Source organism: Ostrinia nubilalis, chromosome 3, assembly GCF_963855985.1.
Source record: "Ostrinia nubilalis chromosome 3, ilOstNubi1.1, whole genome shotgun sequence".
NCBI classification, from domain to species: domain Eukaryota; kingdom Metazoa; phylum Arthropoda; class Insecta; order Lepidoptera; family Crambidae; genus Ostrinia; species Ostrinia nubilalis.
The window spans coordinates 17,288,057-17,307,614 of NC_087090.1; the positions used below are offsets into that span (position 1 = coordinate 17,288,057).

Genomic DNA, 19,558 nt, shown 5'->3' on the forward strand with positions numbered 1-19,558 from the left:
CATCTGCCGCCATTCACTGTAACTATGTTGGCGGCATGTTCAGATGCCCTTAATGTGCGAGGGGGTTTGCCGCCAAGACAGCTAGGAGTCGAAGTGGTCGCCATGGCCGAAATCGATCGGATGGATCATCATCATCACTGGTGTAGGCGTGGCTATTGTTGTTGGTGTCTCACCTGGTGGTCCATGGAGCCTGCTCGCGCCACCACACCATCTCCTGCTCAGCACGCTGCAGGAGACAATGTTGGTGTCTCACCTGGCGGTCCATGGAGGAGGCGTGCGAGGCGGCGGGCGTGGCGGGCGAGTGCGGCGACACCTGCAGCGCCAGCACACCATCTCCTGCTCAGCACGCTGCAGGAGACAATGTTGGTGTCTCACCTGGCGGTCCATGGAGGAGGCGTGCGAGGCGGCGGGCGTGGCGGGCGAGTGCGGCGACACCTGCAGCGCCAGCACACCATCTCCTGCTCAGCACGCTGCAGGAGACAATGTTGGTGTCTCACCTGGCGGTCCATGGAGGAGGCGTGCGAGGCGGCGGGCGTGGCGGGCGAGTGCGGCGACACCTGCAGCGCCAGCACACCATCTCCTGCTCAGCACGCTGCAGGAGACAATGTTGGTGTCTCACCTGGCGGTCCATGGAGGAGGCGTGCGAGGCGGCGGGCGTGGCGGGCGAGTGCGGCGACACCTGCAGCGCCAGCACACCATCTCCTGCTCAGCACGCTGCAGGAGACAATGTTGGTGTCTCACCTGGCGGTCCATGGAGGAGGCGTGCGAGGCGGCGGGCGTGGCGGGCGAGTGCGGCGACACCTGCAGCGCCAGCACACCATCTCCTGCTCAGCACGCTGCAGGAGACAATGTTGGTGTCTCACCTGGCGGTCCATGGAGGAGGCGTGCGAGGCGGCGGGCGTGGCGGGCGAGTGCGGCGACACCTGCAGCGCCAGCACACCATCTCCTGCTCAGCACGCTGCAGGAGACAATGTTGGTGTCTCACCTGGCGGTCCATGGAGGAGGCGTGCGAGGCGGCGGGCGTGGCGGGCGAGTGCGGCGACACCTGCAGCGCCAGCACACCATCTCCTGCTCAGCACGCTGCAGGAGACAATGTTGGTGTCTCACCTGGCGGTCCATGGAGGAGGCGTGCGAGGCGGCGGGCGTGGCGGGCGAGTGCGGCGACACCTGCAGCGCCAGCACACCATCTCCTGCTCAGCACGCTGCAGGAGACAATGTTGGTGTCTCACCTGGCGGTCCATGGAGGAGGCGTGCGAGGCGGCGGGCGTGGCGGGCGAGTGCGGCGACACCTGCAGCGCCAGCACACCATCTCCTGCTCAGCACGCTGCAGGAGACAATGTTGGTGTCTCACCTGGCGGTCCATGGAGGAGGCGTGCGAGGCGGCGGGCGTGGCGGGCGAGTGCGGCGACACCTGCAGCGCCAGCACACCATCTCCTGCTCAGCACGCTGCAGGAGACAATGTTGGTGTCTCACCTGGCGGTCCATGGAGGAGGCGTGCGAGGCGGCGGGCGTGGCGGGCGAGTGCGGCGACACCTGCAGCGCCAGCACACCATCTCCTGCTCAGCACGCTGCAGGAGACAATGTTGGTGTCTCACCTGGCGGTCCATGGAGGAGGCGTGCGAGGCGGCGGGCGTGGCGGGCGAGTGCGGCGACACCTGCAGCGCCAGCACACCATCTCCTGCTCAGCACGCTGCAGGAGACAATGTTGGTGTCTCACCTGGCGGTCCATGGAGGAGGCGTGCGAGGCGGCGGGCGTGGCGGGCGAGTGCGCGCGCGACACCTGCAGCGCCAGCGAGCGCGCCTGCTCGCGCCACCATACCATCTCCTTCTCCAGAACACTGCAAGAGGAGACGTTAGATATAGAGGTCGCTCGACGAAAGTAATATTTGAATACAGAACAAACAACATTTAAAAATTCAAGTTCAAATATCGAATACTCTAAAGCCTGCCCCCCTAGACAAAACGCACTTTTTGATCGAATCGAAAATCGAATCCGTCAAAACTCCATACAAAAAAGGGGCCTTTCGACCACTTTTCGACTAGTTTGCGATTATAATTTGCACTTTGTCTAGACCCACTGGTCCGTGAGCACGTAGAATTTTGTCCAATGACCCCAAGCTACTCATCCTTATCGCTCGCGCGTAATTGTATTGCTGTCGCGACTGTGCGACGGGCGCCCGCAGTGAGTGTGCGAGCGCGACAGCAACATAATTACGTGCGAGCGACAAGGATGGGCAGCTTGGGATCATTGGATGGGATTCTACGTGCTCACGGACCAGGCTTTACACGTTGAATCCTACCTGTGTGCCGCTTCTTGCAAGGCGGGCGCATAGTGGTGCGGGGAGGGATGGTTGGCGGCGGCGGCGGCCAGGGCTGCGGCGTGGCGGTCGAGGGCAGCGCGGAGAGACACGGCGGCCGGAGCGATGCAAGTGTTCTAACGTCACTCGTCACTGGTTCCAACGTGTTCAGTTTCGTTCTAAAGCCTGGTCCGTGAGCACGTAGAATCCCGTCCAATGACCCCAAGTTACCCATCCTTATCGCTCGCGCGTAATTATATTGCTGTCGCGACTGTGCGACGCGCGCCCGCAGTGAGTGTGCGAGCGCGACAGCAACATAATTACGTGCGAGCTTGGGGTCATTGGATGGGATTCTACGTGCTCACGGACCAGGCTTTACAAGTTGAATCCTACCTGTGTGCCGCTTCTTGCAAGGCGGGCGCATAGTGGTGCGGGGAGGGGTGGTTGGCGGCGGCGGCGGCCAGGGCTGCGGCGTGGCGGTCGAGGGCAGCGCGGAGAGACGCGGTGGCGGCCGCCCCGCCCCGTTCCGCCGCGGCGCGCGCGGCCGCCTCTGTGTTGGCCGCGACTGATGGACAATGAGAGTACATAAGCATCAAAACTGAGAAAAAGAAACAAATTACTAATAGTCCCGTTAGCCCCTCGTACCAAGCTAAATATGCTTGTATCATGAGTGAGCTCACCACAATAGTCAAGCGACCGCGGGGACCGAACCCGCGTTCCCCGGATCACGAGTCGGCCAGTCCGACCCCTTCACCGTTAGGCTATCGTGGCGTAAATTCGTCGACATAGCTCGACGGAAACTGAAGTGTCAATAGGCAGGGCACGTAGTATGTTACCCGATAGAGTTAACTGCACACCTGGCGGTCGTGATGTCACATCGACATTCTGGGCGAACGCGGGGAGATGTGCAGGCGAGTGCGAGGGAGTCGCATTCTAGCGAAGTGCGCAGTTAACTCAACTGAGTTGTACATTAACATCTAAATTGAGTAAAGAACTATGCTCGCCAACATAGCCCGACGGATTAGCAAGCTGAAGAGGCAATGGGCAGGACATTATAGTGTGTTGAGCGGACGGCCTATGGTGCGGCGAGGTTTTAAAGTGAAGGCCACGTACAAGAAAGAAAACGCAGAGAGGGACGTCCATCCATAAGGTGAACAGACAACTTCATAAAGTTAGCAGGAAAGCGTTGGATGCCTGCCCGCTACCAACTGGTTAATCTGGAAATCATCGAGGGAGAGCAGTGGACGTATTGGAGCCGATGATGATGATCTAAATTGAGACCGAAACAACTCGCGACTCTATCTGTACGCCGCAAGGTGTATATTGCAGTGACTTACATTCCTTAGTGCCGTTTTGGAAGGCGCCGTTGATCTGCCGGAACAGTTGCGCGTGCGCCTTCTCCATGGCGGGCACCACGCATTCGAAGAGTGTCTCGCGGAATGACTCGCGCACCATGTCTGAGAGGGATTTCGCTATTGATGTGCTTAGCCGCTCCATCATGGTCTGAAAAGAACATTACATTTAGTACACTGATCTGAAAAAATGATGAACCCTTCGCATTCACAAGAAGTCGTGTGTCTCGCAACACACGTTCGCAGACATTTTCTTGAGGTAAGATTTCTATCTCCCTTGTACGCAGCAGTGCTGTCACTGCATCGCTGCGTACCCTGCCGAGCGGCAGTGCTGCCATTACATTGCTGCGTAGCTTGGAATGTCATAAAATATGTGGGGCAGTAAAAATTAAAAGATGTACTGTACTATAGTATAGAGTCACGCCTAAATAAAGATTAGTTACAATGTTCACACATAGATGGCGCAACTCCAATTGACACGCGTATCATCTGCTGGTGTAGTGTTGTACCTAGATGCAATTTTTTACGAGCAACGTTTATACTCGGCCCAGACTCGTGGCCATAATTAATTTTTGTTTTGTTTTTTTAACAGAGATACATACTCGCCAATATTTTATTAAGTACTAGCTTTTGCCCACGGGTTCACCCGCGTGAAATTTAGTTTGTCACAGTCACAGATCGTCATAAATTATAGCCTATATGTTATTCTGGGTTATAAACAATAATACTGTAAAGTTTCATCAAAATCCGTTCAGTAGTTTTTGCTTGAAAGAGTAACAAACACCCAGACATCCAAACTTTCACATTTATAATATTAGTAAGATTACATATTATAAACAACGCAATGCCTGCATCTGTGTAACGTCACCCATAACCAGTGTGAGTGCGAAAGAAAACGCGTTATGCACTGTTTTATTATTACACCGCCTGCCAAGTCTTTGGGCCGAGTATAGTAGTGGGCTTCAACAGGCTACGAAGATTCCCCTGTCTCCCGGCTACCTCACCGCTAATCCCCGCTAAATTTTGTCAGTGTGTGCGTGCGCGCCGCATACGTATTGGCGCGCGCTCACATACAACCCACCCTCGGACGTTTCTATGAAGATGACCTACTCTTCTTCTTCTTCTTTTTGATGATGTTGGCAATACACGTCGAGGTCGACTTGATTTGTGCCATTTTCAAGTATTTATGTGATTACGAGTTACAAAATGAGATTAAGTAATGATATAATTAAGGATGATTTATGATACCCCTTCCCACCCCTTGAGTCTCAGTAAAGTTGTGGTACTTTACTGAGACCTCCTATGGACAACTTGACAGAACCAGAAGAATCACGATGCACTGTTTTGCTTCACTCGCCCACACTCATGCACGTTCACGAACACTTAATGGTTAATAATCCATTATTACACATTAATAGTCGCCCAAACACGAATTTGAGGAAATAAAACAAAACCGCTAACATGACGCTTCAGATTCCCGCCAAGAAGTCCGATGACCTACTCATTTGTATTTACTCTGGTAGTGTGGTACCTTGCTGTTGGCCAGCTTGTCGATGTTGTCGCGCAGCAGGTGGTCGGTGGCGGACAGCTTGGCGGCCAGCTCGTGCTGCAGCGCGGCCGCCAGCGGCTCCAACGCACGTGCCGCGCCCAGCCCCGCCGCTTGCGCCGCGCGACCGCTAGCTGCCTCGCCCACGCGCGCTATGCGCTCCCAGCTGCGAACGGAGCAGTAGTTATGTACTATTGTCTGGTCTGTGAGCACGTAGAATTTTGTCTAATAACCCCAAGCTACCCATCCTTATCGCTCGCGCGTAATTATGTTGCTGTCGCGCTCGTACACTCACTGCGGGCGCCCGTCGCACAGTCGCGACAGCAATATAATTACGCGCGAGCGATAAGGATGGGTAGCTTGGGGTCATTGGACAAAATTCTACGTGCTCACGGACCAGGCATTAGACAAATATACAAGGTGTTACATTAAATCACGCTTGAAAATAACGCCGCCGATCCCACTAAGGCCCAGAACAGACGGTGAAACGCAACTGCAACGAAACTGCAACTGATAGTTGCTTTTCAGTTGCATTTAAGTTTCTACCATAGCGTCCGTTGAGAGACCACACATGACGCGACCAGTTTGAAACTTTCAGTTTCAGTTTCATTCATCAGAATCAGCAGAAAGTTGCAGTTTCGTTGCAGTTGCGTTTCACCGTCTGTTCTGGGCCTTAATCACGCTTGAAAATAGCGCCGCCGTTCCCACTAAATCCTATTGTACCGGGTGTTAATTGTGCACATTCAAATCAACAGCTTGAGTATGATTTAGTGGAATGTAATTGTATCAAGAACATAAATAATGTTAAGTGTAGAATATGTTAGATAGATAGACAGTGTTTAGGAAGGCTGACGAAGGTGATTGAGTTTCTACCGCCACTTCTTCTCAGCACCAGGCCATTATGTCTATGACCTACGTCTATTTGGGACGTGTACAAGTGCCCGCAGTCTGTGGAGGAACACTATAAGTAGTCGCGATCCTCATCAGTGAGGGACCGAGGAAGAAGACAAGTGCCCTGGAAAAACCTAAGTACTGAATAAATATTTAGATTTGAAGAACTACTCGTTCGCGAGTTTTATATTTCATATTATGGCCTCCGCTGGCGTCCACACGCATGTCTCTATCGAAAAACAGTATAAATAACGCAGTATGGCACGTATGCGTGTGACGTTAACACACGCGCGGCGCTGGGCATCTGTGGATTTCTGTACACTAATATAGGCGCCGCGCCCAGCCCCGCCGCCTGCGCCGCGCTCCCACTAGCTGCCTCGCCCACGCGCGCTATGCGCTCCCAGCTGCGAACGGAGCAGTAGTTATAAGAGAGTACTTCGCGCGAGTTTAATGCCGATCCATATAAGGGCGTCTGAATGTGAACAATAACAGAGTAAATACAAATGAGTAGGTTATCATCATAGAAACGCACTGGGCGCGGTTTGTATGAGAGCGCGCCAATACGTATGCGGCCCGCACGCACACACTGACAAAATTTAGCGTGGATTAGCGGGGAGCCAGTCGTGGTTGCGCCGAATTTTGTCAGTGTGTGCGTGCGCGCCGCATACGTATATTGGCGCGCTCACATACAAACCGCGCTCGGTGCGTTTCTATGAAGATGACCTACTCATTTGTATTTGCTCTGACAATAGTGTGAACACGGCGTGCATGCGTGCAACGCTTCGGGCGCTCGCGCAAGTTTTAGCGGAGGCCTAAAGGCAGTCAGTCACATTCTACCATGTGGGCGAATTGGACAATAGGGTATTTGTCACCACCAATCAATTGACGTATTTTTTAAAACTGCCAATACGAGACTTTCCCTTAGATTTTGTACAGCAATACTAGCCAGTGACGTCACTATTTTGTCAACTCAATAAAACTACTTTTTTCAATTACAATGCAACCAAAAAACTTAATTCACAGGTAAGTACATAATTTAAAACTAATTAACTTTTTAAGACTAGAATTACCAGTTTATACGACTAAGTACTTAAATTAACTGACACGAAAATGAAAAAAGGGGGAAGATGGAAAGAAAGAGAGAGAGAGTTAGGTTGAAGTGCATTGGCTCTTCAAGATATTACACTCAATATAAAAGCAAAATTTTATACAATCGGACGGACTGAAAGTGGAAAAGAAAATTAGATCCAGTTTGCTGTTACTCCAGCCCCTCGCCTTCCCTCATCATAGCGGTCACCTAAAAATAAGGGATTGATTGTGAAAACAGGCAAAAGAATCCTTACCCTTCTGAGAGCGCCTCGTGGATGGCGGCGGTGGTGCGAGCAGCGTGCGCGTGTAACGCGGCGTCCACGGCCTCGCGCGGGCTGGCCACAGCGCCTCGTAGTGCACGCAGCTCGCGGCTCTGTGCTGATACCAGCTCTGTGGAACAAATGACGGATTAGGCTGGGTTCCCACTATGCCGGACCGGCAGATCTCCCGGTCCGGTAAAATCGCCGGAAGGCCTAGCGGCGGTACAAATTGTATGAAGCTGTTCACATTATCGGGGATCCGGCTTTTTCGCCGAGCCCGGCATTTTTACCGAGCGTTTTGTCGCTACAAAATGCCGGCAAAATCACCGGACCGGAGTAATGTGAACGAGTTGCGGCCCACCCCGCCGCGCCCGTGCTTCCCGCCCCGCCCCGCCCGTGCTCCCCGCACTTCATTCGGCTCGGATTTCGGATCCGGTGATCCGGTGTAATGTGAACACCCTTGTCCGGTGTCCGGTTTCCGGCAGAAATGGCCGTCCGGCATAACGGGACTATTCCCACCTCTCGTTCCCACCACTGCAACTCCTGTGTAGCCAGGATCTACAGCTTGACCGCCACAAAAACCCAACCAATGAAGGTCAAGTTTGTCCCGGGGGAAAGTTAAACTGTCATTGGACCCGCAACGAAATTAATCAGAAGAACATAGGAGGAGTTCGAAATTAAGGTTCGACTTCCCTCCATTGCAAAGCGGATGACAGGTGACAAACAAAGGTTTAAAACCTTTAAGAAAAAGATTATGCACCACGGACAATAAATTAAATTAAGGGGGCCTATCTTATGAGCAATTAGCAACTACCTGCCAATAATATTTTTCACAAAATCGCTTAAAAGCACGGAAATTTTTCCTTGTCGCGACAAGATCGGTGTAATAAATTGCGGAAACAGATGTATGTTGTATTGAATGGCCGTCCGGCATAGTGGGAACCCGGCCTTAATGTTTTTATTCCTCTCTCAAAAACCGAGATGCTAGTATTATGGATGCCACCGACAAGTATATTCGAAACCACATAAACAGAGTTACAGAGTCCTACTGGTGACACACCTAATCCGCGTCTGTAGACAATAGATTTGTCATGATCAAAGTTTTTACGCAGTTTAAAGATCAAGTTTTGGTGCTAATTTGTGAACATATTTTTTTATTTTGCCCACAATTAAAACCAACTGTCGATACTTGTAATATTACACGTACAGTGAGAATTCTGGGCAGACACTGTGTAGGTTTGTTGTTGACACGAAAAGAAGTCTTGCGCTGATTCGCTTTTGAGACTGCGCGAGCGAGACTCACGCCCGTATTCACAAACATTCTCACAGTGCGCGTAGACGCACAGGGTGACACACAAACCAATCACAGAGCTCTATTCAACGCTGTGCATTCGACTTGCTGCTTCACTTAAGCAAGCATCGTTTGTGAATACGGGCGTCAGATATGTACCAAATACCAACCTGTGAGTTTATCCAGCTTCAGGTCTAAGGCGTCAAGTCTAGCGCGCTCAGCCGGCGTGTCGCGGTCGCGGTCGTTGGCGGTCAGCAGCGACGCGTTGAGCGACTGGCTGCTCGACTTGTCTAGGCTAGGACATGTACTAACCTGTGAGTTTATCCAGCTTCAGGTCCAAGGCGTCAAGTGTAGCGCGCTCAGCCGGCGTGTCGCGGTCGCGGTCGCGTTCGCGGTCGTTGGCGGTCAGCAGTGACGCGTTGAGCGACTGGCTGCTCGACTTGTCTAGGCTAGGACATGTACCAACCTGTGAGTTTATCCAGCTTCAGGTCCAAGGCGTCAAGTCTGGCTCGCTCAGCCGGCGTGTCGCGGTCGCGGTCGTTGGCGGTGAGCAGCGATGCGTTAAGCGACTGGCTGCTCGACTTGTCGAGACTTGGACATGTACTAACCTGTGAGTTTGTCTAGCTTCAGGTCCAGGGCATCAAGTCTAGCGCGCTCAGCCGGCGTGTCGCGGTCGCGGTCGCGATCGTTGGCAGTCAGCAGCGACTGGCTTCTCGACTTGTCGAGACATGGACATTGGACATGTACTAACCTGTGAGTTTGTCTAGCTTCAGGTCTAAGGCGTCAAGTCTGGCTCGCTCAGCCGGCGTGTCGCGGTCGCGGTCGCGATCGTTGGCAGTCAGCAGCGACTGGCTGCTCGACTTGTCAAGGCTAGGACATGTACCAACCTGTGAGTTTGTCCAGCTTCAGGTCCAGGGCATCAAGTCTAGCGCGCTCACTCAGACATGTACCAAGTACTAACCTGTGAGTTTGTCTAGCTTCAGATCCAAGGCGTCAAGTCTAGCGCGCTCAGCCGGCGTGTCGCGGTTGCGTTCGCGATCGCGGTCGTTGGCGGTCAGCAGCGACGCGTTGAGCGACTGGCTGCTCGACTTGTCTAGGCTAGGACATGTACTAACCTGTGAGTTTATCCAGCTTCAGGTCCAAGGCGTCAAGTCTAGCGCGCTCAGCCGGCGTGTCGCGGTCGCGGTCGTTGGCGGTCAGCAGCGACGCGTTGAGCGACTGGCTGCTCGACTTGTCTAGGCTAGGACATGTACTAACCTGTGAGTTTATCCAGCTTCAGGTCCAAGGCGTCAAGTCTAGCGCGCTCAGCCGGCGTGTCGCGGTCGCGGTCGTTGGCGGTCAGCAGCGACGCGTTGAGCGACTGGCTGCTCGACTTGTCTAGGCTAGGACATGTACTAACCTGTGAGTTTATCCAGCTTCAGGTCCAAGGCGTCAAGTCTAGCGCGCTCAGCCGGCGTGTCGCGGTCGCGGTCGTTGGCGGTCAGCAGCGACGCGTTGAGCGACTGGCTGCTCGACTTGTCGCTCGACGCCTTGCGCTGATTGGCCTCCGATATCTGCGCGAGCGAGATTTGGGGCCAGGACGTGTCGCTGTCTGTGGAAAACGGTAGTATTGAGGTTTGAAGAAGCTGCAAACATACTGGACAGAAATTCGCTGTAGTAAGCCAGAAACAGACAGTCAAAATTATCTGAAAAATCATTACCGGACAGGGAATATCACTAGAAGATAGTTTAAGGAGTAACTTAGGCCAGCTGTTATATTATCGTACTGAGGAACACGTCTATATCATTGCGGGAAAAATCGCAGGCAGAAGTTTGTCTATAGTCTGGTCTGTGAGCATGTAGAATTTTGTCCAATGACCCCAAGCTACCCATCCTTATCGCTCGCCCGTAATTATGTTGATATCGCGCTCGCACACTCACTGCGGGTGGCAGTCGCACAGTCGCGACAGCAATATAATTACGCGCGAGCGATAAGGATGGGTAGCTTGGGGTCATTGGACAAAATTCTACGTGCTCATAGACCGGGCTTTAGAATATGGACGATAAATAAATAAAGACTCACTTGAATGCACGAGCTTGCCGGGTGGCGGCGGCTTTTCCGGCGGCACAAACAGCTCGCTGCGCGCCGCGCCCGCCAGCGCCGCCGGGAGATTGGCCACATTGGCCAAGTTGGCCGCGTTGGTCAAACTGGCAACATTGGCCAAATTGGCGGCGTTGGTCAAACTAGCCACATTGGCAATGTTGGCAGCGTTAGTCAAATTTGCAACGTTAGCCATGTTAGCTGCGTTAGTCAGATTTGCAACGTTGGCCAAATTGGCCGCGTTGGTCAAGGCAGCGACGTTGACCGTGCTCGACGCGTTGGCGGGAGCGTTAGCCGGCTCAGTTGTGGGAGTTATGACTGTGATTGGAACTTCCGGTTCTGTATCTTCCTCTACGTCGTCGTTTTCCTGTCAACAATAATTTTTAATTTCACTTTATTCACATTAGACGGCGTGAGCGCGATTGGCATTGGCTGCAGAAGACGCCATCTTTAGACTTAACTTGCACTAATCACTACTTCGTTGTAAGATGACAGTCGTCAAACCTTATCTTATGGTCGGTCTAATCGACTTTTAAATCTTCACTCTAAGCCTAGGCGCAGAACACCGAGTTTTAGCCGATAGTAGGGCTCGATTGTAATTTGTATGAAGAATCGGCCGATACCAAATCGATGTAACGTGCGCACTTTCATACATCTCCGTACTGATCAACAGCCCGACCCAACTATCGGCCAACTAAAAATTGGTGGTCTGTGCCTAGGCTTAATTTGTCTCCTCGACGCCACAATCTTCCCTTTCTGTTGGGATCAACTCATGCAGTCTTTTGAATTTAAACCTTATTACAACGGCATAAGCTCTATCTGCATGGCCGGGTAGTAGTCGCCGTGCGCCATGATCTCCTGGACCTCGCGGCTGGGGCTGGGCCGGTGCAGTCGGAATGTGAGCCTTATCCCGGCGCAGTAAAGGTAGCATTCGGATCAAGACGACCGCGACGCGAGATCGCGACTCGAGACCGCGACCGGCGACCGCGACCCACTGCTTTATATGAATTAATAGGAAGTGCTGACGGATGCAAGCAACCGAGTCGCGCGACGTGTTCAGTCACGCATTTTAACCTTCTTCGGCCATGTATCTCGGCGCAGTAATGACTCCATAGAGCGTCTCGTAGTGCAGGGAAAAGTTGAGGGCACCAAACCACGTGGTAGATCACCAATGAGATGGACGGACCAGATCAAGGCCGCAACTAAGTGTTCAGTTAGCGAAAGTACCCGGAAAGCTGCAGTCCGCGAGGAATGGCGCCGTATTACGAGGAACATCACTCTGAATCGTGATTCAAAATGATGACCACGACCACTCTGACAAGAGTGTACCGACTGAGAAGAAGAAGAAGAAGGTATGTTTTAAAATTTCGTCTTCGTGCGAAGAAAACACGGCCATTTTGCATCTGTCGCGCCACGGCACTGCCTTGTGAGCGACCGAGTCGCGCGACGCAAGTAGCTGGCAGGCCACGCCCACACGTCGCGCGACTCGGTTGCTTGCATCCGTCAGCACTTCCTATTAATTCATATAAAGCAGTGGGTCGCGGTCTCGCGTCGTGGTCGTCTTGATCCGAATGCTATCTTAAGGTGTACCTGCATGGGGGGTAGTAGTCGCCGTGCGCCATGATCTCCTGGACCTCGCGACTGGGGCTGGACCGGTGCAGTCGGAATGTGAGCCTTGTCCCGGCGCAGTAAGGGTAGCATTCGGATCAAGACGACCACGACGCGAGATCGCGACTCGAGACCGCGACCCACTGCTTTATATGAATTAATGGGAATTGCTGACGGATGCAAGCAACCGAGCCGCGCGACGTGTGGGCGTGGCCTGTCGGCTACTTGCGTCGCGCGACTCGGTCGCTCACAAGGCAGTGCCGTGACGCGACAGATGCAAAATGGCAGTGTTTTCTTCGCACGAAGACGAAATTTTAACAGAATTAGTAAGTTTCGTATGGGTCGCACGACTCGTGTCGCGAAGATTCGTAAGTAGCTGTCGCCCTGCGACCTGCGACCGGTTGCCTGTCGCGGTCTCGGGTCGCGGTCTCGCGTCGCGGTCGTCTTGATCCGAATGCTACCTTAAGGTGTACCTGCATGGGGGGGTAGTAGTCGCCGTGCGCCATGATCTCCTGGACCTCGCGGCTGGGGCTGGGCCGGTGCAGTTGGAATGTGAGCCTTGTCCCGGCGCAGTAAGGCCTCAGCCTCGAGTTTAGCGGGCAGCGGCGGCGGCGCGGGAGCGGGGCGGGCAACGCAGACCCGTTCTCGAAACAAGCGGGCAGCTCGCGCGGCGCTTTAGCGGCGAAATGATGTATTCGGGGTTGTGTTGTCGAGATATTTGTTTTTATTCGCAAACGAAAAGTTTGAACAACGGCGACAATTTTATTTCGATTCAAATTTATTCCTAACGCTCGAATAATTGTGGGCAAAAGAAGGAGTGCGCTGCCCGCTAGTTGCCCGCTCAAGCGCCGCTGCCCGCTCGTTGCCCGCTCCCGCGCCGCTGTTGTCGAGAACCGGTCTATTTGATTTTACGCATAAGATCTTGCCGCTCCCGCGCCGCCGCCGCTCTCGCCCCGCTGCCCGCTAAACTCGAGGCTGAGGCCTAAGGGGTACCTGCATGGGGGGGTAGTAGTCCCCGTGCGCCATGATCTCCTGGACTTCGCGGCTGGGGCTGGAGCGGTGCAGTCGGAATGTGAGCCTTGTCCCGGCGCAGTAAGGTGTACCTGACTTTCTGACTGAAAGAACTCGGCATCAGACAGCGCCTATCAACCACGGTTCAGTCACGCATTTTAACCTTCTTCGGCCATGTATCTCGGCGCAGTAATGACCCCATAGAGCGTCTCGTAGTGCAGGGAAAAGTTGAGGGCACCAGACCACGTGGTAGATCACCAATGAGATGGACGGACCAGATCAAGGCCGCAACTAAGTGTTCGGTTAGCGAAAGTACCCGGAAAGCTGCAGTCCGCGAGGAATGGCGCCGTATTACGAGGAACATCACTCTGAATCGTGATTCAAAATGATGACCACGACCACTCCGACAAGAGTGTACCGACTGAGAAGAAGAAGAAGGTATGTTTTAAAATTTCGTCTTCGTGCGAAGAAAACACGGCCATTTTGCGTCTGTCGCGTCACGGCACTGCCTTGTGAGCGACCAAGTCGCGCGACGCAAGTAGCCGGCAGGCCACGCCCACACGTCGCGCGACTCGGTTGCTTGCATCCGTCAGCACTTCCTATTAATTCATATAAAGCAGTGGGTCGCGGTCGCCGGTCGCGGTCTCGAGTCGCAGTCTCGCGTCGCGGTCGTCTTGATCCGAATGCTATCTTAAGGTAGCATTACGATGCCACACGTCGCGCGACTCGGTTGCTTGCATCCGTCAGCACTTCCTATTAATTCATATAAAGCAGTGGGTCGCGGTCGCCGGTCGCGGCCTCGAGTCGCGGTCGTCTTGATCCGAATGCTATCTTAAGTCATTGAACGCCGAGACGCTAGACACAATGGAAATTGTATTGTTCGAGGCTCACCGGTGAGCCGTGTGGCGTCCAACGTGTTAAGGGGTACCTGCATGGGGGGGTAGTAGTCGCCGTGCGCCATGATCTCCTGGACCTCGCGGCTGGGGCTGGAGCCGGCGGAGGCGAGCTTGGCGCCGCCGAGCGCGCCGCTGCCCCCGCTGGCGCTCGTGCCTCCGCTGACGCTGTCGCTTACCACTAAGCCTCCTACAAATAAAAGACTACCTTAGTCAAAGTAACTACTAACTTAGTCGAGTTAAGTAGAAAGTCGAACCTTAACTTCGAACTGTTACTATGTTCTTTTGATTAATTTCTTTGCGGGTCCAATGACAGTTTAGTTGACCTTCACTGGTTGAGTTTTTATTGGCGATCAAGCTGTAGATCCTGGCTATATAGGAGTTGCAGGGGTGGGAATAGTCTCGTTACAAATAAAAGACTAGTTTAGTCCTACATGCTATGTATGTGATCGCAACGATTGTAGAACAATATCCGTAATACATTAGGCACGATAAGATAGGTAAAATAACAATGGTCCTAGTATTGAACCCTGAGGAGCTCCTATGTGTAAGAAGACACCCCAACAGTTGATAACATTGATATTTACATTCTTTTTTAATATGAAAAGGCGATGATATTTTTTATTATCGCTCTTAAGAATCAAGCTGTTGACAGGATGTCTGTGTTAAAGTTTTGTATGACGAACAAGATCAAACGCTTTTGATACTCCCATTAAATCTACATGTACTACCACATATCGAAAACACGTATAAAACTACGTAAATGAATAAACCCTGGGTAATATTTGTAGACTAGTGTTACGTTTATCTAGACTAGCACTGACCTGTGGAGGTGCGCGAAACGCCGGTGACGTCAGGCGTCGCCGACAGGGGTGGGTCGTCTTCTTCGCGCTTGCCGGGTGAGCTAAGAGGAGAAATCATGTTTTGAAGACATGTGTAAGTCCAGATTTCAATCTTAGCACATAATAAATGAATCAAGCCTATTTTAATAGACCCATTTAAATAAAATTGACAAACACCCTGCAAGTAGAGGAAAATTGGCTTACCTCGACTCAATATGCATAATTATTGGTACATATTATGTTTGTACGTGATATTCCTGGGAGTTCGGTCACTTACCTGAAAGCGTCAGGAGTCATGAGGTTTAGCTGCGGCGTGATGACGGGCGATTCCGGTCGTTGCCCGATAAGGCTGCCCGGCTGCGTCTGCAATAGATAGACACACTCGTAAGCTCAGACAGCACTGTGGCACCTTGTGTGGATCTATTAGAAGTGTAAATTGATCAACTGTCGACTGTATATTACCATGGGTTAAGTGAGAACTCGTTCTGTGAGAAAGTGGCCAACGAAAGATTTATCAATTTCATCATCATTTCAGCCACAGGACGTCCACTGCTGAACATAGGCCTCCCCCAATGACTTCCACATCGCACGGTTGGTAGCGGCCTGCATCCAGCGCCTTCCTGCTACTTTTATCAGGACGTCGGTCCACCTTGTGGGTGGACGTCCCACGCTGCGTTTTCCGGTACGCGGCCTCCATTCCAGAACCTTGCTGCCCTATCGGCCGTCAGTTCTGCGTACTATGTGCCCTGCCCACTGCCACTTCAGTTTGCTAATCCGTCGGGCTATGTCAGCGACCGCTCCGAGAGACCGGGCAACAAGTGCTCGTACCTGTTTGCTCATGAGCAGGCTCTTGAGCTGCTGGCTCTGCTGCTGCAGGATGCTGGACGCGATGCCGGGCGCCTCGCACGCCGCCGGCGGCTCCAGCGCGAGGTCCGAGAGACCTGACAAGAATGCCATTTGATACAACAACATGGAACAAAAACATCCATCAAATCAAGTACCCATAGGCATAATAACGATGTTCACGTGTTATAGGTCGTTTCATCCACGAAGACGCGTCGCACTATTCTTCCGCTAATGTTTGAGCGTTATCGGTACACGCTAAATCATCCATGAGTGCACACGCACACTAAAATAATGACGCCCGGATTGCTCGGATCGAACTCCCCGCACCCCGCGCTTACCTCGACCAAAAATTGGTGGGGCGTCTCCGTGGATGAAACGATCTATAGTAATAGTGACGTACGTCAACCCCCTCAAAAGACTCAGTATTGTACCGGGCGTCAGGCATTAAGTTGGGTGATACAGTACACTTTAGACTAAGAGCTAGTAAACGCCAGACCTACGTCATTTTATAAAAGCTGAAAGTTTGTCAGCATATGCTCCCAATAAAGGATATAATGTTGGTGAATTATGAAGATTGGGTCATGGTGGCATTGGGAGCTACCCTCAAAAAACTGTCTGGCAAGGAGTTGGAAGTATACTATAACTAACTATAGATACGCTGACAAATTTTCAGCTTTTATAAAATGACGTAAGTCTGGCGTTCACTAGCTCTTAGTCTAACTTATTATATCGCTTCCAGTCAGGAGAAAGTGCGACTACGAGATGCGAGTGTGGGGCATCGAACCCTTACTCATTGAACCACCACGAGATGGGCATACTGGCCCCGCCTCCTTGCTTTAGGGCAGTGGTTCTTAACCGGTGGTCCGCGGACCACTGGTGGCATTCCAAGTGGTCCACGAAGACATCGTAGTAAACAAGTGATGTGACGTGATGAGTCGAGTCAATATAACGCAAACGGCACACAGTGGGCGAGAAATCGACCTCCCCTTATAGGATTTTGAAAAAAAAAGTGGTCCCTGACAAGACAGAAATTTGTTAATGGTCCCTCGTGACTTAAAGGTTAAAATCAAAAATCAAAATTATTTATTCAGTTTAGACCACAAGTGGCACTTATGAACGTCAAATATAAAAAAGAAAAGGTAGCCCTTATGCGGCACTTTACATGTCTCCTTATCTTTTGGGCCACTGCTTTAGGGACGTACCATGCGTGCGCGGGCTGGGCTGCGCATATACCAGCTCGCCCTCCTGGAGTCCTTTGGGCTGCACGATGTACAGCCGCACGCGCACGCGCCGCCCAGACTCGCCGCACTCCGCACTGGGGCTCTCGTGCTGGGGAAATAACAATAATTAGGGTGGATTCGACCAAACCAGAGTAAAGGATGATGGGCACAAATGTATGGAGAGTGGTACCCGCTCCAATAGCCATAACCAATATATATTTTAAAAGGCCTTTAGATGTAGGAAAATGTCTGCTAAGGGGCCAGTTCTAATTCACGTTTTGAAAGCAGTAATTCCACTAAGTATTATAATGAAAGTATAACACAATCATCCATGTATACGAGTATGTATTATGACTACAATCTATTAATATAACTAAAAGAAGCATTGAAAAGGAAAGGATTATACCTACGATGAACTACCCAAGCTATTAGCCCTTTATTCCCCTTCCCCCCCCGCCCCGCACGGTGTAGTGCTAGCGTACGGAGCTCTCGGGAGTTTTTGCTTATAAAAATAGATAAATCGCTTATAAGTGTTTGTGAGTGTAATAATCGGTTTGTATGTGACACGAACTACGGAAACTGTAAGTTATTCTGTCTATTTATCGCCTCGTTTGTGTTTTCTGGTTAAATATTCGGTGAGTAAACATCTTTTTTATTTTCTCTCGTTGCGGGTGTTTGATAAAATCGGCCCGCGCCAACCGAGGTGGCGGGTCGACCGTAAGCGCGCTGCGTCAGCGGTGCGCGTTTCCATTGCGCCCGACTATAAACTCGTCCGTCATGCCTCTGTTCAACGATCAACCCGTCGACGTCGCTAACGAAGTGTTTCTCCGTAGCAATTTAACGCAACGTTCTCCGCCTAGTGTAGGAAAAAGGACACGTAGCGAAGCATTATCTCCAACAAATGTGTCGCCATCGTCTTGTAAACGCGTACAACTATCGGATTCGCCCGGTTTAGACGATAATTCGACGGCACCGGATCAAACACAGTACGACTTAGTAAATGAAGCCGCGTCGTATCTTACAAAAATAAATGTCGTCATTAATTCGCTCGGTTCGCGAATTGACGTTAAAAATCGATCGACAGTTATGGATATGACACAGCGAGTCACGGCAATCGTATCTTTACTGGCATTAAAATCATCATCAACCGAGACAAAATTGGCCATCGCGCAACGTGACTTATTAGAGGCCAAAATCAATAAAAATTGTAGTCAAAATAATGTTATTGGCAATGTCTCAAAGCCCACCTACGCAGAAAGCCTTAAGCTAAAAATGCCTAAAGTCGCTCCGGCGGCTGCGGCAATGGAAACACGCACGCCCCTTCCCTGTGTCGTTGCGTATCCCACTAGTGAGCGCTCGGCCGAGTTCGGCTCATCATCGGCGACAAAACAAGCGTTGATGAAAGCGATCAATCCTACGGACGACGGGTTTCAAATTGTAGGTTTAAAGAAAACGGCAAATGCGGGTGTAGTACTTCGCGTAACGAACGAAAACCAAATTAAAAAGTTACAATCCGTCGCCGGTATTAAATCCGCGGGCTTACGTTTAGAAAAACCGAAAGGACGTCGACCTAGAATTCTTGTTAAAGACGTACCCGCAACATTAGAAGACGCCGCATTTATGCAGGCCTGGCTCACTCCGCGCGGTACATCCGATAATTACCTACAGCGAAGCGCCCCGCCGGCGGGTATTATATCAGTCGAGTGTCACGCGCGCGCCCGTCAGGACGCTGGCGTGAGTTGTAGTACCTAATTCTATGATCGAAGTATTATTTAAAAATGGACATAAAGAGAAAGAAATATTGTGCGGCGTTCGGGTGTTTAAATTCGAAAAGAAATCTACCGGATTTATCTTTTTTTTCGCTTCCCAAAGATGCTGAAAGGTATGTTGGCCATGTAGGTAATCAATAATAAAATTCTTAGGATAGTATAGGATTCTTCTTTTTTCTGTAATAGTATGTTTAATTTATCTGTCTTATGTTAAAATAGGTATGAATGAAGACATTGTAATAAAACAAGTTTTTTTAATCCTAATTAGGTATATTTGAAATGTTATTTTTACAAAGGTAAAATAACAGTACCTACTACTTACTTACCTACATACGTACCTCATTACAAATAAGTAGATTAATTATTTTTTCACCAGACAGCAACCCTAACAGCGTAAGAAGAGTTCAGAGGCACGCGATAGAAAGAGACAAAACTTGTAGGTGAATAAAATTGTAGGTACGTAGTGCTGTGCGAGCTGAATTCCACTGTATCGCGTCGTAGCAAGACTTGCATTTATTTAAATCGTCTTGCGGAGTAATCCTTCTGTACCTGTACTATTACTT

The 19,558-nt window shown here is 51.2% G+C and overlaps 1 protein-coding gene across 1 annotated transcript in view; it reads right to left on the bottom strand.

Annotated features, from left to right (window-relative positions):
* The window catches only part of LOC135088193 (enhancer of mRNA-decapping protein 4), a 46,125-nt gene that overhangs the window by 5,732 nt on the left and 20,835 nt on the right, over window positions 1–19,558 (bottom strand). The window contains exons 11-26 of the mRNA XM_063983083.1: window positions 17,209–17,335; window positions 15,989–16,101; window positions 15,438–15,523; window positions 15,143–15,222; window positions 14,317–14,508; window positions 12,888–13,294; window positions 10,789–11,173; window positions 10,126–10,317; window positions 9,842–9,961; window positions 9,335–9,472; window positions 8,893–9,016; window positions 5,181–5,361; window positions 3,635–3,800; window positions 2,699–2,862; window positions 2,301–2,434; window positions 1,718–1,838 (exon numbers count right to left, since the gene is read on the bottom strand). Of these exons, the coding sequence (XP_063839153.1) occupies window positions 1,718–1,838; window positions 2,301–2,434; window positions 2,699–2,862; window positions 3,635–3,800; window positions 5,181–5,361; window positions 8,893–9,016; window positions 9,335–9,472; window positions 9,842–9,961; window positions 10,126–10,317; window positions 10,789–11,173; window positions 12,888–13,294; window positions 14,317–14,508; window positions 15,143–15,222; window positions 15,438–15,523; window positions 15,989–16,101; window positions 17,209–17,335 (2,730 nt within the window). The remainder of the gene's footprint in view (window positions 1–1,717; window positions 1,839–2,300; window positions 2,435–2,698; window positions 2,863–3,634; window positions 3,801–5,180; window positions 5,362–8,892; window positions 9,017–9,334; window positions 9,473–9,841; window positions 9,962–10,125; window positions 10,318–10,788; window positions 11,174–12,887; window positions 13,295–14,316; window positions 14,509–15,142; window positions 15,223–15,437; window positions 15,524–15,988; window positions 16,102–17,208; window positions 17,336–19,558) is intronic.